This window comes from Glycine soja, unplaced genomic scaffold, assembly GCF_004193775.1.
Source record: "Glycine soja cultivar W05 unplaced genomic scaffold, ASM419377v2 tig00104729_1_pilon, whole genome shotgun sequence".
NCBI lineage: Eukaryota > Viridiplantae > Streptophyta > Magnoliopsida > Fabales > Fabaceae > Glycine > Glycine soja.
The window spans coordinates 107,560-127,775 of NW_021144463.1; the positions used below are offsets into that span (position 1 = coordinate 107,560).

General features: G+C 38.1%; 1 protein-coding gene across 1 annotated transcript in view; it reads left to right on the plus strand.

Annotated features, from left to right (window-relative positions):
• LOC114404601 overlaps positions 1 to 20,216 on the plus strand; it is a gene marked incomplete at both ends in the record, with an annotated part of 46,496 nt that overhangs the window by 20,149 nt on the left and 6,131 nt on the right. The window contains one exon of the mRNA XM_028367491.1: positions 19,425 to 20,156. Coding sequence (XP_028223292.1) covers positions 19,425 to 20,156 — 732 coding nt within the window. The remainder of the gene's footprint in view (positions 1 to 19,424; positions 20,157 to 20,216) is intronic.

The following is a 20,216-nucleotide window of genomic DNA, read 5'->3' on the forward strand; positions in this document are numbered from 1 at the left end:
CTCAATTATTTTATTGTCATTTAATTTTTATTGCAATTTATTTTAAGTTATTTATTTCGTGATAATCACAAAACAAAAATATAAAAACCTAATTTTTAGTTAAATAATTACATGAAATCCCTCCTTTATTCCTTTGGGAAATGACCTTAATGATAGTTTAATTACTACATCATGATTAGGTAGCACTGGCCTATAAGTTGAATCTAACGTGAAATAAAACCCTAACAGGAGTCTGCACAACTATTAGCTTCACGCAATGTGTGAGAAAAAACAATGTTTCCAATAAAGGGGAGATTGAAACTTAGGATTTTCTAAACAAGCAGATAATAGGGATGAGATTGAACCACACTACCTGCAATGAATTGAAGGGCCATGGTAAAGTCAGAGTCACATTCAAGTTTTTAAATGCCTTCAAGCCTAGCAAGACTAAGGCCATGATAAATTGCTTGAAGTTTCGCATTGGTGTTTGTTGAAATACCATAGGATCCATAAAAACCAACCACCCAATGATCATGTGTATAATGAATTAGACCTCTAAATCCTGATTGTCCTGGATTGCCAAACGCGTTGTTGTAATGCCCTGTAACACGTTGTTTAATGTATTTCTCGTGTTATTTGATTTTGTGGTTGATTTGGATGAGTTGAGGTATCGTGTGAATTAGCCATGTGTGATTTGCTTGATGTGGATGTTGAGTTATGTGGATTTTTATTGACTTAGGTTGAAATTATGAGATTTCAAGTTTTACCCAAACCTATTTCAGTAAAACTGTTATCCTGGACTCGTTAAACGTTAAATCGCCTTTAAATTTGGACTGTAGGTTCATAACCCAAGTTTCCATGTTTTGATTGTTGGGATTCATAAAATAATACTTTTCAATATCTCAACTCGAGAGGAATTGCGCTTAGCGCGAAATGTCACGCTCAGTGCAAATCCCAACCCGAGAGGAATTGTGCTCAGCGTAAATAGTCGAGCTTAGTGTTGGACAAGTGGCCTCAGATATCTTAAGAAGGGGGGGTTGAATTAAGATATCACAAACTATTCCCCAACTAAAAATTCTACTTTGATTTTAGCCCAAGTCCCAAGATTCCTTTTAAAATGAATTCCTAAATAATAATTCAAATTAAACTTACTGAATAGAAACAATAAGCAACAATAAATAAAAGAGTTTAAGGGAAGAGAAAGTGAAAACACAGTTTTTATATTGGTTTGGCAAAGTCCGTTGCCTACGTCCAGTCCCCCAAAAATCCTCTTTGAGTTCCACTATCTCACAAATCCTTTACACCTTTTGAAACACACAAGGACAACCCTTCCTTTGTGCTCAGATGCTTTACAACAAGAGACTCACAGTCTCTTAGCCCTTTATTTCAGAAGTAAGAAGAAGAAGAAGAAATGATCTCTCTTGAAAGAGATAGATGTTACAATGAAGCCCTCAATTCCTTATTGAATAACACAAGTGTTTGGCCAAGGAATTTTTGAAGATAAGAGATTTTTGTTTGACAGGATTATGCCTTTTGTGAACAGTGAAAACTCTAAAGAAAATTCGTGCCCAAGTCACCTATTTAAATTCCTTTGATGGCCATTAAAAAATCCAATGAAAAGTTGTGACTGTTGGCAGATTTTCTCGAAAATCTTCTCTGGTAATCGATTACAGCATTGGCGTAATCGATTACACAGTTAATTTTATTCAAAATTCAAATGTCCAACGTTCAAAAGCTCTGGTAATTGATTACATATGATGTGTAATTGATTACACACTTACAAAATCATTTTTAACCGTTTTAAAGCATTGGTAATCGATTGCAGCTTTGAAAACTTTGAAAATAACTTTGAAAACATTTACAGAAAGCTTTATGGCCACTGGTAATCGATTACAACCTCTGGTAATCGATTACCAGAGAGTAAAATGCTTGGAAAAGTTTTTGTTAAGATAGAAACTCACTTGGCCAATCATTTGTGCTTTTCAAAAACTTTTCTAAGAGTCTATCTTAATTCTTTTCTTGAGATCTTTGCTTTGCTTGACATCTTGCTTTCTTCATCCTTGAAATTCATCTTTAATGATCTTTGAAATTCCTTGGCATCATCAAAATAATTCTTGAAGCTTTGCTTCTACACTTAGCACCAAAAGTGGATTCCCGCTTAGCGAGACGAACTCGCTAAGTGAGATCTGCAGATTATAAATACGTTCTTCAGCATGAAAAACATGATTTTCATGCCTCCCTCTCTCAAAACTCCGCCAAACCACCTTAGAAACTCCTCCTCCACCACCCATGACCATCAGTAGCCACCACGAGCCATTGTTGCTTGCCGTCGAACCACCATATGGAGAGGAACATTTTAATCGGAGCGAAATCTTCAAAAATCCACCTCAAGGATTTGGTGGAGAACAAGCTCTCAATCCTTTCTTTTGTAGTTTCTCTAAGGTAATATTGACTTCTATGTTTTTCTCCTAGTTAGTTTAAGCTTGTCTTAGTGTCTCTTGTGTTTTAGGTACCGTAAGTTTTTACACTTCCTTTGAAAAACCCTTGAAAATGAGAGGTTGTAAAAGCTATCTTTTATAAATTTGATGTTGTTTTCATGACCTTTGTTGAACCCCAGTCACATTGGTGTGGTCGGAATTTCAAAATGGTATCTCTCTGTAGTAGAATCCGAAACACCCCTTAGCCCTTTTTGTTTTGACAAGGGTAATTGACCCCAAATGTTATAATTAAACTTGTTTTTGAAATTTATACTAAATTTCCTTTGATTTGGTATATATAACTTTGCATTTAGACTGAAAAACGAGAACGAGAGAAGCCTCTGAGCGGCGTAGAGAGGAGCTAATGGAGAGCTCACGATAGGTGATAGGAGTTTATTTTGGTTTACTGCTTTGATACCATAGTTAGGGTCAGGGAACCCAACTATGGGGATGTATGACTATCCTTATTGCATGTTGATTTTCAAGAAAAAAAATGTGTTTTTGACTAATGGGATGTGATATATTTGTTATTGATGAATGAAATTGTGAATGATGTTGTTATTGTAACGATTGGAATTTTTGGGAAAATTCTTAATTACAGAGGAGACTCTGCCTAAAATTTCATATTTGTTCTTCTATTTACTCCTTTATTAAATTTTAAATGGGCATGTGAGTTTGTGTTGTAAACCATAGTTCTCCTCTTTAATTTAGAATTTCCCCTTAAAATACCAGTCTTATGATAACATGGATTATTGTTGTATTAGACTTATGTTGTTTGAAGACCTGTGAAGTGTGAATCTCAGGCATGAAATTTATATGTATGTATTTGTGGGGTGTGCTTACTGACGATGTTGTTATCGATGATAATGTTTATATAAGGTGATGGTGTTATTGATGATAATATTGATAAAGAATGATGTTGTTATTGGTGATAATATTGATATGAGAATGTTGTTGTTATTGATGATAATGTGACATGAGGTGATGTTATTATTCACGATAATATTGAACTAAGATGATGTTGATGTTGGTAACGCCATTGAGATGAGATGATGTTGATGATAATGTCATTGAGATGAGATGATGTTGATGTTGAAAATGACATTGAGATGAGATGATATTGATGTTGATAATGACATTGAGATGAGATGTTGTTGATGTATGTTGTGTATGTACATGGGGGTGCAGTGGCCGTGACGGATATCCCTGGTGGGGGATGACTTAGAATCTTTAATTTTCTATGGTCAGTGCATTGATGGTGCCCATGTTTCATACTTCATATTACATGGAAATAGTAAAAACTTTGTTAGTAAGTACTTGTAGTTTCTCATGAGGCAAAATACTTGTACTTGGGGGCATGCCACTCAGTTCGAAACTCCCTTGAGACTCAGGTTGATCACCATTGGGGGGGGGGTGATGTAGCTCCATGTGGAGCTTGTAGGCCTTGGATCTTCTTCATCAATGGAGTCCTTTGTTTCTTGAAGATAAATGGCAGTGGAATTGGAGATGGAAGAAAGATGATTGGAGACGCCACTTCAAGGAGAAGATGAGTCAAGAAGAAGCTCACCACCATAGGAAGCCATGGATAAGAGCTTGAAGGTAGGAGAAGATGAGTGGAGAGAGAGGGAGAGAAGGAGCACAAAATTTTATGCCTCAAAAGAGGTCTGAACTTTGAAGTGTAATTCTCAAATGATCAAAGTTGAAAAAATTCACACACATGACCTCTATGTATAGCCTAAATGTCACACAAAATTGGAGGGAAATTTGAATTTCTATTTGAAATTGAATTTGTGGAGCCAAATTTTGGAGCCAAAATTTCACTAATTATGATTAGTGAATTTTAGCTATGGTTCAGCCCACTAATCCAAGATCAAGTCCAGGATTCTCCACTAAGTGTGCTTAGGTGTCATGAGGCATGTAAAACATGAAGGACACGCACAAAGTGTGACTATATGATGTGACAATGGGGTGTAGCAAGCAAATGCTCACCTCCCCCTCTAAAATTTAATTGAATTGGGCTCCCAATTCAATTAAATTTATTTCCCAACACACACATCAAATATTCACGTAATGCATGTGAAATTACAAAACTGCCCCTAATACAAAAACTAGCTTAGATGCCCTAAAATACAAGGGCTGAAAAATCCTACATTTCTATGGTACCATACTTATATTATGGAGCCCTAAATAAAAGACCCAAATATAATGAAACCTTAATCTAATATGTACAAAGATAAGTGGGCTCATACTTAGCCCATGGGCCCAAAATCTACCCTAAGGCTCATGAGAATCCTAGGGTCTTCTCTTGCATCTCTGGCCCAATCTTCTTGGAGTCTTCTATCCAATGCCCTTGGGGGGTAGGATTGCATCATTCCCCCCTTTGAAAAAGATTTGACCTCAAATCCAGAGGTTCTTGAAACTCTGGGCTTCTACCCTCAACACCTGTAAAAAGAATAAAAATATATATATTAGTGGTATTTGGCATGTTGGAGTAAGGTAAGATCTGAAAACCCATTTCTTGGGAAACTTCCCATGAGGGAACATGGTTCCTCACCAACTCAATGAGTGGTGCTACAAGTATAGAAAAATATGGGACAAACCTTTTGTAAAAGTTTGTTAAGTCATGGAAGCCACAAATTTTCCTTATACTTGGTGGAGTGGGTCACTCATGAGTGACCTTTATTCTCTTAGAGTTCGTGGGAACCCCTTGATGACTATTTAAAAAATTAAGGAAAGTAATGCAATAAAACATACCTTTTTCTATATTTTCATGTTGATTATTCCTACCAAAAAGTATGACAAACCTAAGGTGTCCCATATGAGCCCCTAAGTTTGTATTGAAACTAAAAATAAGAACAAATCTACCTAATGAGTCCCTATGTATGTGAATCATGAAGATGTTGGATGCATGGGTGATTTTACAAAAGAGGGTTGCACCACTCAACACATTCATCATACCACCTATCATGGGGATTCGGTGCGTCATAATACCTATTTTGGACACCAACAAAGCACAAGGAGTTAAGCTCTTATGAACCAAACCCTCATCCAACAACTCCTTTACTTGAGGAATAACCTCAAGCTCAAGAGGTATGACAGTGCTAAGGGATGTTTCCCTTGATAGGAGAAGGTAGAAAGATTGTTTAAGAAGGAGTGCTCTTTTGATATCACCTTTTGTTGCAAAATGATTTTCCTTCTTAATAATCTTCATGGAGGAATCCTTTTCCTCTTTTTCCATCCCCATGGCCTCTGAAGACAAGGCCTTACTATCATTCTCTTTCTTTTGTTTTTCTAGTTTTTCTTCCTCATCCCTCTTATCTTTCATAGTTAGTTGATCTTTGGCCATTTGTGAAGGTGTTTGAGGATGCAACACAAATTTAGTGTCAAGATGGGTGAGGGTAAGCTCATTAGTTAGGCCATTGTAAATGATCTTCCTAAAAAATTGCCATGGCCTTCCTAAAAGAATATGCCCTGCCTCCATGGGAACTATATCACAATTAACTTCATCCTTACATGTCCCAATGGAGAAAGCTACCTTCACTTGTTGGTTAACTATCATTTCCCCTTTCTCATTGAGCCATTGAAGTTTATAAGGTTTTGGGTGGGGAATGATAGTGAGGTTCAACTTGGAAACTAATCTTGTGCTACAACAATTGCAACAATTGCAACAAGATCCACTATCCACAATCAGAGAACAAGTTTTATCTAAAATTTTGCATCTTGTATGAAAGATGTTCTCTCTTTGGGATTGAGATAGATCACAAGATTGACCTCCAAGGAGCCTTCTAACCATTAGGTGGTCACCTTCTGTTAGTTGATGAATACGACTAACTTTTGTGTATAGAACCTGTGTATTTTGTATCAAACTTTCCCAATTTATGGTTGTTTTGTTATATTATAATTACTTTTTGTTAAATATAGGTAATAGATAATTTATACTTTTGTTTTGTGTGTTTAATAATCAATTTATCTCAATTTCAGGTTAATTAGGCAAATTGGCAAAAGTGTTGTTTTCACCTTCTCGCTAAGCCAATGCTGGCTTAGCGAGCATTCGCTAAGCGCGACATTCAGTGGCTAAACGTGAGGAAGAATCCAGAAGAAGATGAGCTGTCAAGTTTGCTAAGCGCACCGCTCCAGGTCATCAAGCGCACTGCTTCAGCTCATCAGCTAAGTGAAACAAGCTCACTAAGCCAAAATCCACTTAGGCACGCTAAGCAATCCAGATCTGCGCTAAGCGCACGAGCGCGAACAAGGCCACCTATTTAAGCTTGAAATCAAATTTGCAAAGGGAGTTTGGAGTTTTTCTTGAAGAAGCCTCTACATGCATGAGAATCTGGCCCTGGCTTGAAGCTTTTGCATGTTTAGGAAGTTCTAGAGAGAGAAAGATCCAAGTTCCAAAGAGTTCTGAGAGATTTTGCTGTGTAAAGATCTACAGAGATGCGAGTTCGAAGCGGAAGCCGTTCTGAGAACTTGAGATGAGTTTGTGAGTGATTGTGAGATCCTAGAGGTAAAGGAGACATCCTCACCACTTGTGTTTTTGCAGTCTTTCATCTTGTCTTCTCTTTGTTGTAAAGGAGGTTTCCAGACTATGGAAAGCTAAATCCTCTATTGGATCTTCCCTGTAGGTACCTAATGTAAATATATTTCTATCTATGTAATGATGTTTTGTGTGTTCTCTATGCTATCTGCTTTTCATTCCAGTGTGCTTTTACCTTGATCACGTAGATGCATGCTTTGTTAGGGTCATTCAACAGTGGGAACTGGTTTGATTCTAAAGTCCTTGGTAGTATGGGACTAAGATGTTGTGCTATCACGAGGGATCAGGGTACAAGAACTTAGTTGTGTATGTGTGTCTTAATGCGGTCTTGGTTGAGTTTAGTCTTACAAGAGGGATCTGCGGACGAGGCTTGATCAGGACTAGGCTAGGCTATCATGAGGAATCGGGGTCTAGCAGTCCAAGAGACAACATAGGAACGCATGAGCATTGTTAAATAGAGAACATCCTTTTTAGCATCACGAACCTATGAGGAAGACCAACGCTTTCTCTACTTGCTTTTTACACAGTATTTCTCTTGCGTGATTTTCTTTCTTTTTGCCTAGATAGTTTAAATACCTGTCCATAACCACAATTATATTTTCATACCAGATGCCTATTTATCAAAATAGCTTTCCAGATAACACAAGTTCCCCGAGAGTTTGATACTTGATTCTTACTGTTTTATACTACTTGTGCGATCCGGTGCACTTGTCGGCTGCGAACAAGTTTTTGGCGCCATTGCCGGGGAACTTCTTTTTATTGGGGAAGTTAGCTCATTTTTAGGTGTCTATTCTTTATTTGTTATTCTTTGATTGTTTCTGTGAATATTTGTTCTTTAATTTATATTTATCTTCTATAATTGAACTAGATAACTGTTGCCTGTTAGTATTCTACGTATATAGACTCTTGTATAGGTGATTTAGTACTCCTCACTAAGGCAACTACTTCACTGCTATATCATGAAGATTATTATCTCAATCCCATTAATGAACTGTGATTTAGCCAGAGGAGAGCAACATAAAGACAGTTGTTATTTTTATTCTGTAAATAACCATGATTGGAGACAGGAACCGGTCATTTATGAATATCTTGAAGAGGAAAGAGTCCCTGATCTTGAGAGTATTTTGGCAGACTTCATGACATACCAAGCCAGCTCTAAAGGATCTTGTTATGGAATGCAACAGCAGGGAACTCAATTTCAAAGGAACCAGTCTTCTACAGGCTATCACTGGGAGTCATGCTGGCAACCAAATTATGATGATAAAGCAGAAGGAGTTATTAATCTGGATGACCTGCTAATGCAATTTAAAGATACAATAGAGTCAATGCAACAGGCTTTTAGAAGAACTGCAACTCTAATTAGTAAGTTGGTGGATGACATGGCTAACACTGCGGCCAGAGAAGAGGAAGAGTGTATAGAGATTGAAACGTATCAAGAAAGCATTTTTCAAGTTACCTCCCATCCATCATCAGAAGACCACTGAAGAGGAAACGTCTATAATCTCCAGTACTCCAGAATACTCCTGCTCGACCACTGCTGGCTATGTTAGAGGAACAGAGAAAGGTAGATTGGAACTCAATGTAGAGGATCAAATGTGGAAGCAAAGCTTCATGATGAATCAAAAGTGATTCAAAGGTGTTTTGATGATAACAATGATGAAAACAAAAGATGATGACAAAGGTGATGAACAAAAAGCTCAAAAGATCAAAGAACAACTCAAGTGAATCAAAGAACAACTCAAGTGAATCAAAGAACATCTCAAGTGAATCAAGAACAAGTCAAGAGTTCAAGAATCAAGAAGAATTCAAGACTCAAGAAGAAAGCCTACAATCAAGAATCAAGATCAAGATTCAAGACTCAAGATTCAAGAATGAAGAAAAGACTCAATCAAGATAAGTATTAAAAAGTTTTTTTTCAAAACTTTGAATAGCACATGAGTTTTTGACAAAACCTTTACCAAAGAGTTTTTACTCTCTGGTAATTGATTACCATATTGTTGTAATCGATTACCAGTAGCAAAATGAGTTTGAAAAAGTTTTTAAACTGAATTTACAACGTTCCAAATATTTTCAAAAGGCTGTAATCGATTACAATGTTTTGGTAATCGATTACCAGTGTCCTTGTGATGCAATCCTCCCTAGGAAAGGACCAGTTACCAGAGCCATGAGCAAGAGGCTCCAAGAGGATTGGGCTAGAGTTGATAAAGAAGGCCTTAGGGTTCTCATGAACCTTAGGGTAGATTTTTGAGCCCATGGGCCAAGGTTGGGTCCACTCTTCTTTGTAAATAGTAGAATAGGTTGTTTTCTTATTTTGGGCCTTGTATTTTGGCCATTCTAGTAGTATAGGGTTTTAGCCTTGTATTTCAGGGCATTTTGAGTAGTCTTTGTAGTAGGATTTTTTTTGTATTTTCATGTTTTTTTGTCATGGGGGTGAGCTTAGCTATTATAGGGGTGTGTAGCTAAGCTCTAGCTTCTCAAGAAAGCTTCTCAAGGAGGTGAGCTTAGTTTTTAGATGGGTGTGTGTAGCTAAGCTCTAGCTTCTCAAGGAAGCTTCTCAAGGAGGTGAGCTTAGTTTTTAGATGGGTGTGTGTAGCTAAACTCTAGCTTCTCAAGGAAGTTTTCTCAAAGAAACTTCTCAAGGAAGTTTTCTTAAGAAAGCTTCTCAAGGAAGTTTTCTTAAGAAAGCTTCTCAAGGAAGCTACCTAGTCTATAAATAGAAGCATGTGTAACACTTGTTGTAACTTTGATGAATGAAAGTCTTATGAGATACACTTCAAAGTTCCACTTCTTTCCTTCTTTTATTCCTTCAATTTCGTGCTCCCCCCTTCTCTCTTTCTTTTCCTCCATTAAAGCATCCTCTTCAAGCTTCTTATCCAAGGCAATTCTTGGTGGTGAAGCTCCTTCTTCCTTGGCTTATTCCCTAGTGGATGGTGCCTCCCCTATCCTCTTCTCCTTTGCCTTCCGCTGCATCTCCATGGTGAAAAATCACCATTGAAGGACCTCATTGAAGCTCAAAGATCCAGCCTCCATCCACAAGCAAGCTTCCATCAAGTGGTAATCAGAGCACAAGAGCTTCAAGTAGGTGCTCCTTAAACCTCCATTATTTTTTTTGCTTTACCTTCTCTTCCATTGTTGTTTCTTCATTTTTCTCCATGTATCTCCTCACATGTCTTGTTCTAAATGTTGTTAACATGATTCTTTAGAGTTTCCACCGATTAAACTTGCTATAGAAGTTAGATTTGATTTTCTATGGTTCAAATTTCTTGTTCTTGTTCTTGAACCATGAATTGTGTTGAGTTTAGGTTCCTTTGAGTTTTGTCTTGTTATTTTTTGTGGCTGAAACCTAAACCATAAAATTCTTACAAAAATATTAAAGTAGAAGAAAACCTCAAAAATCTAGAGTGACTTGTTCACCTATTGTAGTTTTGTCATAGAAGTCATGTCTAGTCATGAAACTTGTCACATAAGATTTCTTATGTTGTGCTGAATTTTATTTTCTTGTTTCTTTGTCTAACTCATTTGTTCATGAGTGTATGAAATTCTTTTAGCCTATTATTTGATTTGAGTCAAATCTTTCATGTTAATTAGTCCTTAACATGTTCATGCAAAATTCTTAGAGAGTCTTTGATTGTGAACCTTTTCTTGAACTTTTAGGTTTCTTTATGATTGTGTCTATTGTGAATTTGAGTTTTGGTGATTGAATTGCTGGCTGAAATGTTGATCCTAAGTGAATATTGAACTCCGAAAACTGTGGTAAAAAATCCTAGTGAGTTCAACATACATAGGAAGGTTGAAAGTAAGCCCAAGGCAATCAATATACAATGCTTAAAGAAACAAATCGCTGGTGCTGGCAGCTTGGGCATACAAACTTGTAAAAATTACTGAGAATTGGTTACTTGGAATTTTGAGCTGAAATTTTTACTGAATTTTCTAGACATCTGGAAAAAAGTTATAAAAAAAGAAACAAGTGATTTGGATAAAAGGAAAAAATACGAAAAATCGCACAAGTTGGCAGGAAAATCAGTATCCAGAAAAAAAAGGTGAAAGGGAAGGGTGCTTGTTGTTTTGGCTCAAAATTTATTCTATAATTGGAAATTTCAATTCAAAATTAGTGTGAAGACAAGTGCCAAAGCTAGAGTTTTGTTGAGTCTTTTTTTTTTCCAGTTTTTTTTTACTCTACTCTAGAGCCATTCTAAGTTTCTCTTTGAGTCCTAGCTTGCTTCTATGTCCTTTTCATTGCTTTAATTGTTGAATAATCCTTGAAAAATTGTCTTGTTAAAACTCCATTGGTTTAGCTTTCATTTCATTTTTTTTTGGTCTTTGGTTATTGCTTGTCTCTTTGTTTCCTTGTTTGTGGGTTGCCATATAGGGAATTGGAAGGAGGATTGGTGCCATCCCTTGAAGAATTTGAGTCCAGAAGCAAGGGGCCAACCACCTTAAGAGCTATTGGACTAAGAAGCACTCCAAATTGAGTGAATCACCAAAGAGAGAACAACCACCAAAATTGAAGACCGTTTTGTAATTTTGTAATTTGCAATTTACTTACCTTCATTGCTTTCAAGTTTTTGTAACAAAAAGGCCTTTCATTGGAAGTGTGTTGGGAGCCTCCAATAGGTTACCAAACTTCCATTTGTGTGTAATAATTTTAGGCAATTTTTACTTAGGATAGTGAGTTCTTTGTTGGGAACCTTGAATGTGGTCATCCAAACACTCTTAGGATTCACCTAGTTTACATTTCTTGCTTACTTTCATAGCTTATTTCTTTTACCTTCCATTGTCAAATCGCCTAGATAGCTTGCATTTTACCAATTAGTTTTTTTTTACCTTATCTTTCACACCTCTTTTAGTGTTTATTTTGGCTAGTTTCAACCATAGTTTCTTTTACCTTTTGTTTTCAAACCTCCAACAAGAAAGAACCACAACTTAGAAACCAACATGAGTCATCATTCAACTAGTGTTAATGATGAGGGTACTAGTCATAAGGACCCTCTATCTAGAATCTTAGATGAGTTGAGTTCTCTCAAGTTATGGAAAGAAAAACAAGAGAGAAAAGAAAAAGGAAAAAAAGAGTGGAAGAAACAAGTCAAGATGAAAGAGAGAAAATAAGAGAGGAAGAAAGAAGAAAAATAATAAAAGAAATGAAAAGAGAAAAACATGCCTCCTATAGTAGTCATGACTCTTGCAAGAGTTTAAGTGAAGAACTTAGTGACTATTATAGAGGGCGCCATAGTTCACATACTAAACATCACTCCCAAAGAAGGGAAAGGGATAGAAGGCCTCAAGAGGTTAACATTAGTCTTCCATATTTCCATGGAAAAGATAATGTTGAGGCCTACTTAGATTGGGAAATGAAGGTTGAACAACTCTTTGCTTGCCATCATATTAGCGAAGAGAGAAAAGTTCCATTGGCTACCCTTAGCTTTCAAGGGTATGCCCTCTATTGGTGGACTTCCCTTGTTAGGGAACGAAGGATTCATGGGGATCCTCCAGTAGAGTATTGGAATGATCTTAAGAGTGCCCTTAGGAAGAGGCACATTCCTCCCTACTATGAAAGGGAGCTTATGGACAAGCTCCAAAGGCTTAAACAAGGGAGTATGAGTATTGAAGAATACAGACAACAAATGGAACTACTCTTTTTAAGAGCTGGACTTAGGGAGGAGGAAAGGACAAGCATAGCGAGGTTCCTTAGTGGGCTTAATATGGAAGTAAGGGACAAGGTTGAACTCCTTCCATATAGGGACCTAGATGAACTAGTCCAATTTTGTATAAGAGTGGAACAACAACTAAAAAGAAAGCCTTCTTCAAAATCTTATGGCTTTCACTCTTATCCAAGGAAGGACCAAGCCCAAGGAGTTTTGGGGGCTACACCTTCAAAACCCAAGGAAGAAAAGGGTAAGACCATAGAGAAATACACCCCTAAGACTAGTTCCCAAGAAAGGACTAGCAACATTAAATGCTTCAAATGTCTTGGGAGAGGTCACATTGCCTCTCAATGCCCCACCAAGAAAACCATGATTATGAGGGGTCAAGACATTTATAGTAGTCAAGAAGAAACTACTTCTTGCCCTTCCTCTAGTGGAAGTGAAGATGAAGTAAGGGGTGAAGAGTCTAGTGAGGAAGTCTACCCCCATGAAGAAGGTGACCTCTTAATGGTTAGAAGGCTCCTTGGAGGTCAATCTTGTGATCTATCTCAATCCCAAAGAGTGAACATATTTCATACAAGATGCAAAATTTTAGATAAAACTTGTTCTCTCATTGTGGATAGTGGATCTTGTTGCAATTGTTGTAGCACAAGATTAGTTTCCAAGTTGAACCTCACTATCATTCCCCACCCAAAACCTTATAAACTTCAATGGCTCAATGAGCAAGGGGAAATGATAGTTAACCAACAAGTGAAGGTACCTTTCTCCATTGGGACATATAAGGATGAAGTTAATTGTGATATAGTTCCCATGGAGGCAGGACATATTCTTTTAGGAAGGCCGTGGCAATTTGATAGGAAGATCATTTACAATGGCCTAACTAATGAGATTACCCTCACCCATCTTGGCACTAAATTTGTGTTGCATCCTCAAACACCTTCACAGGTGGCCAGAGATCAACTAACTATGAAAGATAAGAGGGATGAGGAAGAAAAACTAGAAAAACAAAATAAAAAGAAGGATAGTAAGGCCTTGTCTTCAAAGGCCAAGGGGAAGGAAAAAGAGGAAAAGGATTCCTCCAAGAAGATTGTTAAGAAGGAAAATCATTTTGCAACAAAAGGTGATATTAAAAGAGCACTCCTTCTTAAACAATCTTTCTACCTTTTCCTATCAAGGGAAACATCCCTTAGCACTGCCACAATTCCTACATTTGAGACCTTACCCCCAAAGGTCCAAGAACTCTTACATGAATTTGGTGATATATTTCCCAAAGAGATACCCCCTGGGCTACCTCCTTTAAGGGGAATAGAACACAAAATAGATTTAGTCCCAGGAGCAAGCCTTCCTAATAGGCCAGCCTATAGGACTAATCCTCAGGAGACTAAGGAGATAGAGTCTCAGGTAAAAGAATTGTTGAAGAAGGGCTGGGTCCAAGAGAGCCTAAGCCCATGTGCTGTGCCAGTGTTGTTGGTGCCCAAAAAGGATGGTACGTGGAGAATGTGTACAGATTGCAGGGCCATCAACAACATCACTGTAAAGTATAGGCACCCCATTCCTAGACTTGATGATTTGCTTGATGAGTTGCATGGTGCCAATATCTTTTCAAAAATTGATCTTAAAAGTGGGTATCACCAAATCAGGATGAAAAAGGGTGATGAGTGGAAAACCGCTTTCAAGACCAAGTTTGGTTTGTATGAATGGCTAGTGATGCCTTTTGGGCTCACTAATGCACCAAGCACCTTTATGAGGCTTATGCATCATGTCTTAAGGGATTTCATAGGTAGATTTGTAGTTGTTTATTTTGATGATATTTTAGTGTACAGTAGGAGCCTAGATGATCACTTAGGACATCTCAGGCAAGTTCTTTCAGTCCTTAGGAAAAACACCCTCTATGCAAATATAGAGAAGTGTACTTTTTGTGTAGATAATATAGTTTTCTTAGGGTTTGTAGTTGGTAGAAATGGGGTCCAAGTGGACCCTGAGAAAATCAAGGCCATCCAAGAATGGCCCACCCCAAAAAGTGTGGGAGATATTAGGAGCTTCCATGGGTTGGCAAGCTTCTATAGAAGGTTCGTTCCTAATTTCTCTACAATTGCATCACCTCTCAATGAGCTAGTGAAGAAGAATGTGGCATTTACCTGGGGTGAAAAACAAGAGCAAGCCTTTGCTTTGCTCAAAGAAAAGCTTACTAAGGCACCTGTTCTAGCTCTTCCTGACTTTTCTAAAACTTTTGAGCTAGAATGTGATGCTTCTGGAGTGGGAGTTGGAGCTGTTTTGTTGCAAGGTGGGCACCCTATTGCTTATTTTAGTGAAAAACTTCATGGTGCGACCCTTAACTACCCCACCTATGATAAAGAGCTTTATGCCTTAATAAGAGCACTCAGAACTTGGGAACATTACCTTGTTTCCAAGGAATTTGTCATTCATAGTGATCATCAATCACTTAAGTTCATTAGAGTGCAAAGCAAGTTAAACAAAAGGCATGCAAAATGGGTAGAGTACCTAGAGCAATTTCCATATGTTATCAAATACAAAAAGGGAAAACAAATGTGGTAGTTGATGCCCTCTCTAGGAGACACACATTGTTTTGCTCACTAGGAGCTCAAATTTTAGGATTTGATAACATTAGGGATTTGTATGCTTTAGATGAACATTTCTCTCCCATTTACAAGAGTTGTGGGAAAAAGGCCCAAGATGGATACTATTTGGCTGAGGGGTATTTGTTCAAAGAGGGAAAGCTTTGCATACCCCAAGGAACCATCAGGAAATTACTTGTGAAGGAGAGCCATGAGGGTGGGCTCATGGGCCACTTTGGGATAGACAAGACCCTTGTCTTACTCAAAGAAAAGTTCTATTGGCCCCATATGAAGAAAGATGTCCATAAGCATTGCACTAGGTGTGTGGCTTGTTTACAAGCCAAGTCTAGGGTGATGCCTCATGGGCTATACACACCTTTACCCATTCCATCTGCACCTTGGGTAGACATTAGTATGGACTTTGTCCTTGGGCTCCCTAGAACCCAAAGAGGTGTAGACTCTATCTTTGTAGTGGTGGATAGGTTTAGCAAGATGGCACACTTTATACCATGCCACAAGGTGGATGATGCTTCCCATATCTCAAAACTCTTTTTTAGGGAAGTTGTGAGACTCCATGGTTTGCCTAGGACCATTGTGTCAGATAGAGATGCTAAGTTCCTTAGCCACTTCTGGAAAACATTATGGGCTAAGCTAGGAACTAAGCTTTTTTTCTCTACCACTTGTCATCCACAAACTGATGGGCAAACAGAGGTAGTGAATAGGTCTTTATCCACTCTTTTAAGGGCTCTTCTAAAAGGCAACCATAAGTCTTGGGATGAGTATCTTCCTCATGTAGAATTTGCCTACAATAGGGGGGTTCATAGAACCACCAAGCAATCCCCTTTTGAGGTTGTCTATGGGTTCAATCCCTTAACACCCTTAGACCTCATTCCCCTCCCACTTGACATTTCTTTTATACATAAAGAAGGGGAATCTAGGTCAGAGTTTGTAAAGAAGTTGCATGAGAGGGTTAAGACCCAAATAGAGAACCAAACAAAGGTGTATTCAACTAAGGGCAATAGAGGAAGAAAGGAGCTAGTTCTTAATGAGGGGGACTGGGTTTGGCTCCATCTTAGGAAGGAAAGATTCCCTACTAAAAGGAAATCCAAGCTTAGCCCAAGAGGGGATGGACCTTTTCAGGTCTTGGAGAGGATCAATAATAATGCCTATAGGTTGGACCTCCCAAGAAAGTATGGAGTCAGCACCACTTTTAATATTTCTGATTTAATTCCTTTTGCAGGTGGAGCTGATATAGAGGAGGAGGAACCAACAGATTTGAGGTCAAATCCTCTTCAAGGGGGAGGGGATGATGCAATCCTCCCTAGGAAAGGACCAGTTACCAGAGCCATGAGCAAGAGGCTCCAAGAGGATTGGGCTAGAGTTGATAAAGAAGGCCTTAGGGTTCTCATGAACCTTAGGGTAGATTTTTGAGCCCATGGGCCAAGGTTGGGTCCACTCTTCTTTGTAAATAGTAGAATAGGTTGTTTTCTTATTTTACGCCTTGTATTTTGGCCATTCTAGTAGTATAGGGTTTTAGCCTTGTATTTCAGGGCATTTTGAGTAGTCTTTGTAGTAGGATTTTTTTTGTATTTTCATGTTTTTTTGTCATGGGGGTGAGCTTAGCTATTATAGGGGTGTGTAGCTAAGCTCTAGCTTCTCAAGAAAGCTTCTCAAGGAGGTGAGCTTAGTTTTTAGATGGGTGTGTGTAGCTAAGCTCTAGCTTCTCAAGGAAGCTTCTCAAGGAGGTGAGCTTAGTTTTTAGATGGGTGTGTGTAGCTAAACTCTAGCTTCTCAAGGAAGTTTTCTCAAAGAAACTTCTCAAGGAAGTTTTCTTAAGAAAGCTTCTCAAGGAAGTTTTCTTAAGAAAGCTTCTCAAGGAAGCTACCTAGTCTATAAATAGAAGCATGTGTAACACTTGTTGTAACTTTGATGAATGAAAGTCTTATGAGATACACTTCAAAGTTCCACTTCTTTCCTTCTTTTATTCCTTCAATTTCGTGCTCCCCCACTTCTTTCCTTCTTTTATTCCTTCAATTTCATGCTCCCCCCTTCTCTCTTTCTTTTCCTCCATTAAAGCATCCTCTTCAAGCTTCTTATCCAAGGCAATTCTTGGTGGTGAAGCTCCTTCTTCCTTGGCTTATTCCCTAGTGGATGGTGCCTCCCCTATCCTCTTCTCCTTTGCCTTCCGCTGCATCTCCATGGTGAAAAATCACCATTGAAGGACCTCATTGAAGCTCAAAGATCCAGCCTCCATAGAAGCTCCACAAGCAAGCTTCCATCACCTTGAACGTTGAAATTCAAATTCAAATGTGAAGAGTCACATTGTTTCACTTAAAAGCCTTGTGTAATCGATTACACTAATTTGGTAATCGATTACCAGTGACTGTTTCTGAAAAAATCAAAAGATGTAACTCTTCAAAAAGGTTTTGACTTTTTCAAATGGTTTTTAAGTTTTTCTAAAAGTTATAACTCTTCTGAATGGTCTTCTTGACCAGACATGGAGAGTCTATAAAAGCAAGGCTTTGTTTTGCATTTTCTATCAATCTTTCTAACAACAATCTTGAACAATTATTCATACAATCCTTTACAAGCCTTGAATCTCTTTGAATCTCTTTGAACTTCTTCTTCTTCTTTGTACCAAAAGCTTTATAAAGTTTTCTGGTTTTCTAAACCTTGAAAACTTGTGCTATTCATCTTTTCATTCGCCAAGGACTAACCGCCTGAATTCTTTTTGTGTCTCTCTTCTCCCTTTTCCAAAAGAACAAAGGACTAACCGCCTGAATTCTTTTGTGTCTCCCTTCTCCCTTGTCAAAGAATTCAACACGACATAGTCTGAGAATTCTTTTGATTCTTCCCATTCCCTAATACAAAAGCATTCAAAGGTTTAACCGCTTGAGAATTCTTTTGTATCCCCATTCACAAAGTATCAAAGGTTTAACAGCATGAGATCTTTGTCTTAATGCATTGGAGGGTACATCCTTTGTGGTACAAGTAGAGGGTACATCTACTTGGGTTTGACTGAGAACAAGAGAGGGTACATCTCTTGTGGAGGGTACATCCACTAGGGTTTCAAAGAGAACAAGGGAGGGTACATCCCTTGTGGATCTTTGCTTGTAAAAGGATTTTTACAAGGTTGAAAGAAATCTCAAGGACTGCAAGTCGCTTGGGGACTGGAGGTAGGCACGGGTTGTTGCCGAACCAGTATAAAAACTCTTGTGTGTTTGTTTCCTTCTTCCCTACTCTTTTACTTTCCGCTGTGCATTTAATTTTCACTTTTACTTTTTGTTAAGTTTCTCTTCTACTCCATATTCTCTTAAGAACATAAGTAAAAGCCTTAGAAGAGTAATTTTTTAATTAGTAAAGGTTTAGGAATAATTAATTCAACCCCCCTTCTTAATTATTCTAAGGCCACTCGATCCAACATCAAAAAGACTCTTTTGACCTCTTTGAGGCCATGAAACATTCAGATATGGGTGATGCTTGTTCTGAGGAGGAAGAGGTGGAACAGGAAATAGTATTAACAACTTCAACCATGATACAACATTTTCCTTTGGAAAAAGAATTGGGTGATGAGATAGATAACTTAGTCGATAATGAAGAGTGTGATGATCCGAAAGACAATTGTGTTGATCATGTGGTTTTCGAAAAATTGGAGAAAATAAGACCACCAGTAAAGCCCAAAGCAGAATTAAAAACCCTTCCAGCACATCTAAAGTATATATTCTTGGAAGATGACAAGACTAAATCGGTCATAATTAGTAACTCTTTAAAGAAGGAAGAGGAGGATCAACTGGTGCAGATTCTAAAACATCGTAAAGCGGCTATTGGTTGGCACATTTCAGATCTGAAGGGAATCAACCCATCATATTGTATGCATAAAATCAATTTGGAAACTAATTTTAAACCAGTGCGACAGCCTCAGAGAAGGTTGAATCCTATAATGAAGGAAGAGGTAAGAAAAGAGGTGCTCAAATTACTAGAGGCGGGCCTCATTTATCCAATTTCAGATAGCTCATGGGTTAGTCCTGTTCAAGTTGTTTCAAAAAAAGGAGGAATGACAGTAGTGAAGAATGATCAAAATGAACTAATTCCTACCAGAATAGTCACAGGATGGCGTATGTGTATCGACTATAGAAAGCTTAATGAAGCCACAAGAAAAGATCACTACCTGCTTCCCTTTATGGATCAAATGCTTGAAAGACTTGCAGGGCAGTCTTTCTACTGTTTTTTGGATGGATATTCAGGTTATAATCAGATTGTTGTAGACCCCCAAGACCAAGAAAAGACAGCTTTCACATGTCCCTTCGGTGTTTTTGCTTATCGCCGCATGCCATTCGGGTTATGTAACGCTCCTGCTATGTTTCAAAGATGTATGATGGCTATCTTTGCTGACATGGTAGAGAAATGCATTGAAGTCCTTATGGATGATTTTTCAGTCTTTGGTGCATCTTTTGAGAATTGTTTAGCAAACCTAGACAAGGTGTTACCGCGGTGTGAAGAATCCAATCTGGTACTTAATTGGGAGAAATGCCATTTAATGGTTCAAGAAGGTATCATGTTGGGACACAAGATTTCAAAAAAAGGAATCGAGGTGGACAAAGCAAAACTAGATGTTATTGATAAACTTCCACCTCCAGTCAATGTGAAAGGCATCTGCAGTTTTTTGGGTCATGCAGGATTTTATCGATGGTTCATTAAAGACTTCTCCAAAATTGCGAAACCTCTCAGCAACCTGTTGAACAAGGAGGCCGTGTTTGTGTTTGATGACGAATGTTTAGAAGCCTTTAACACCCTCAAAGCTAAATTGGCTTCTGCTCCTGTGATCACATCACCAGACTGGGGACAAGAATTTGAATTAATGTGCGATGCAAGTGATTACGCAGTAGGTGCTGTCCTCGGGCAGAGGAAAGGCAGAGTATTTCATACCATCTACTATGCTAACAAAGTATTGAATGATTGATGTGTCAGTATTTTCTCCTATTTCTTACCCCTTTCTGTCACCATT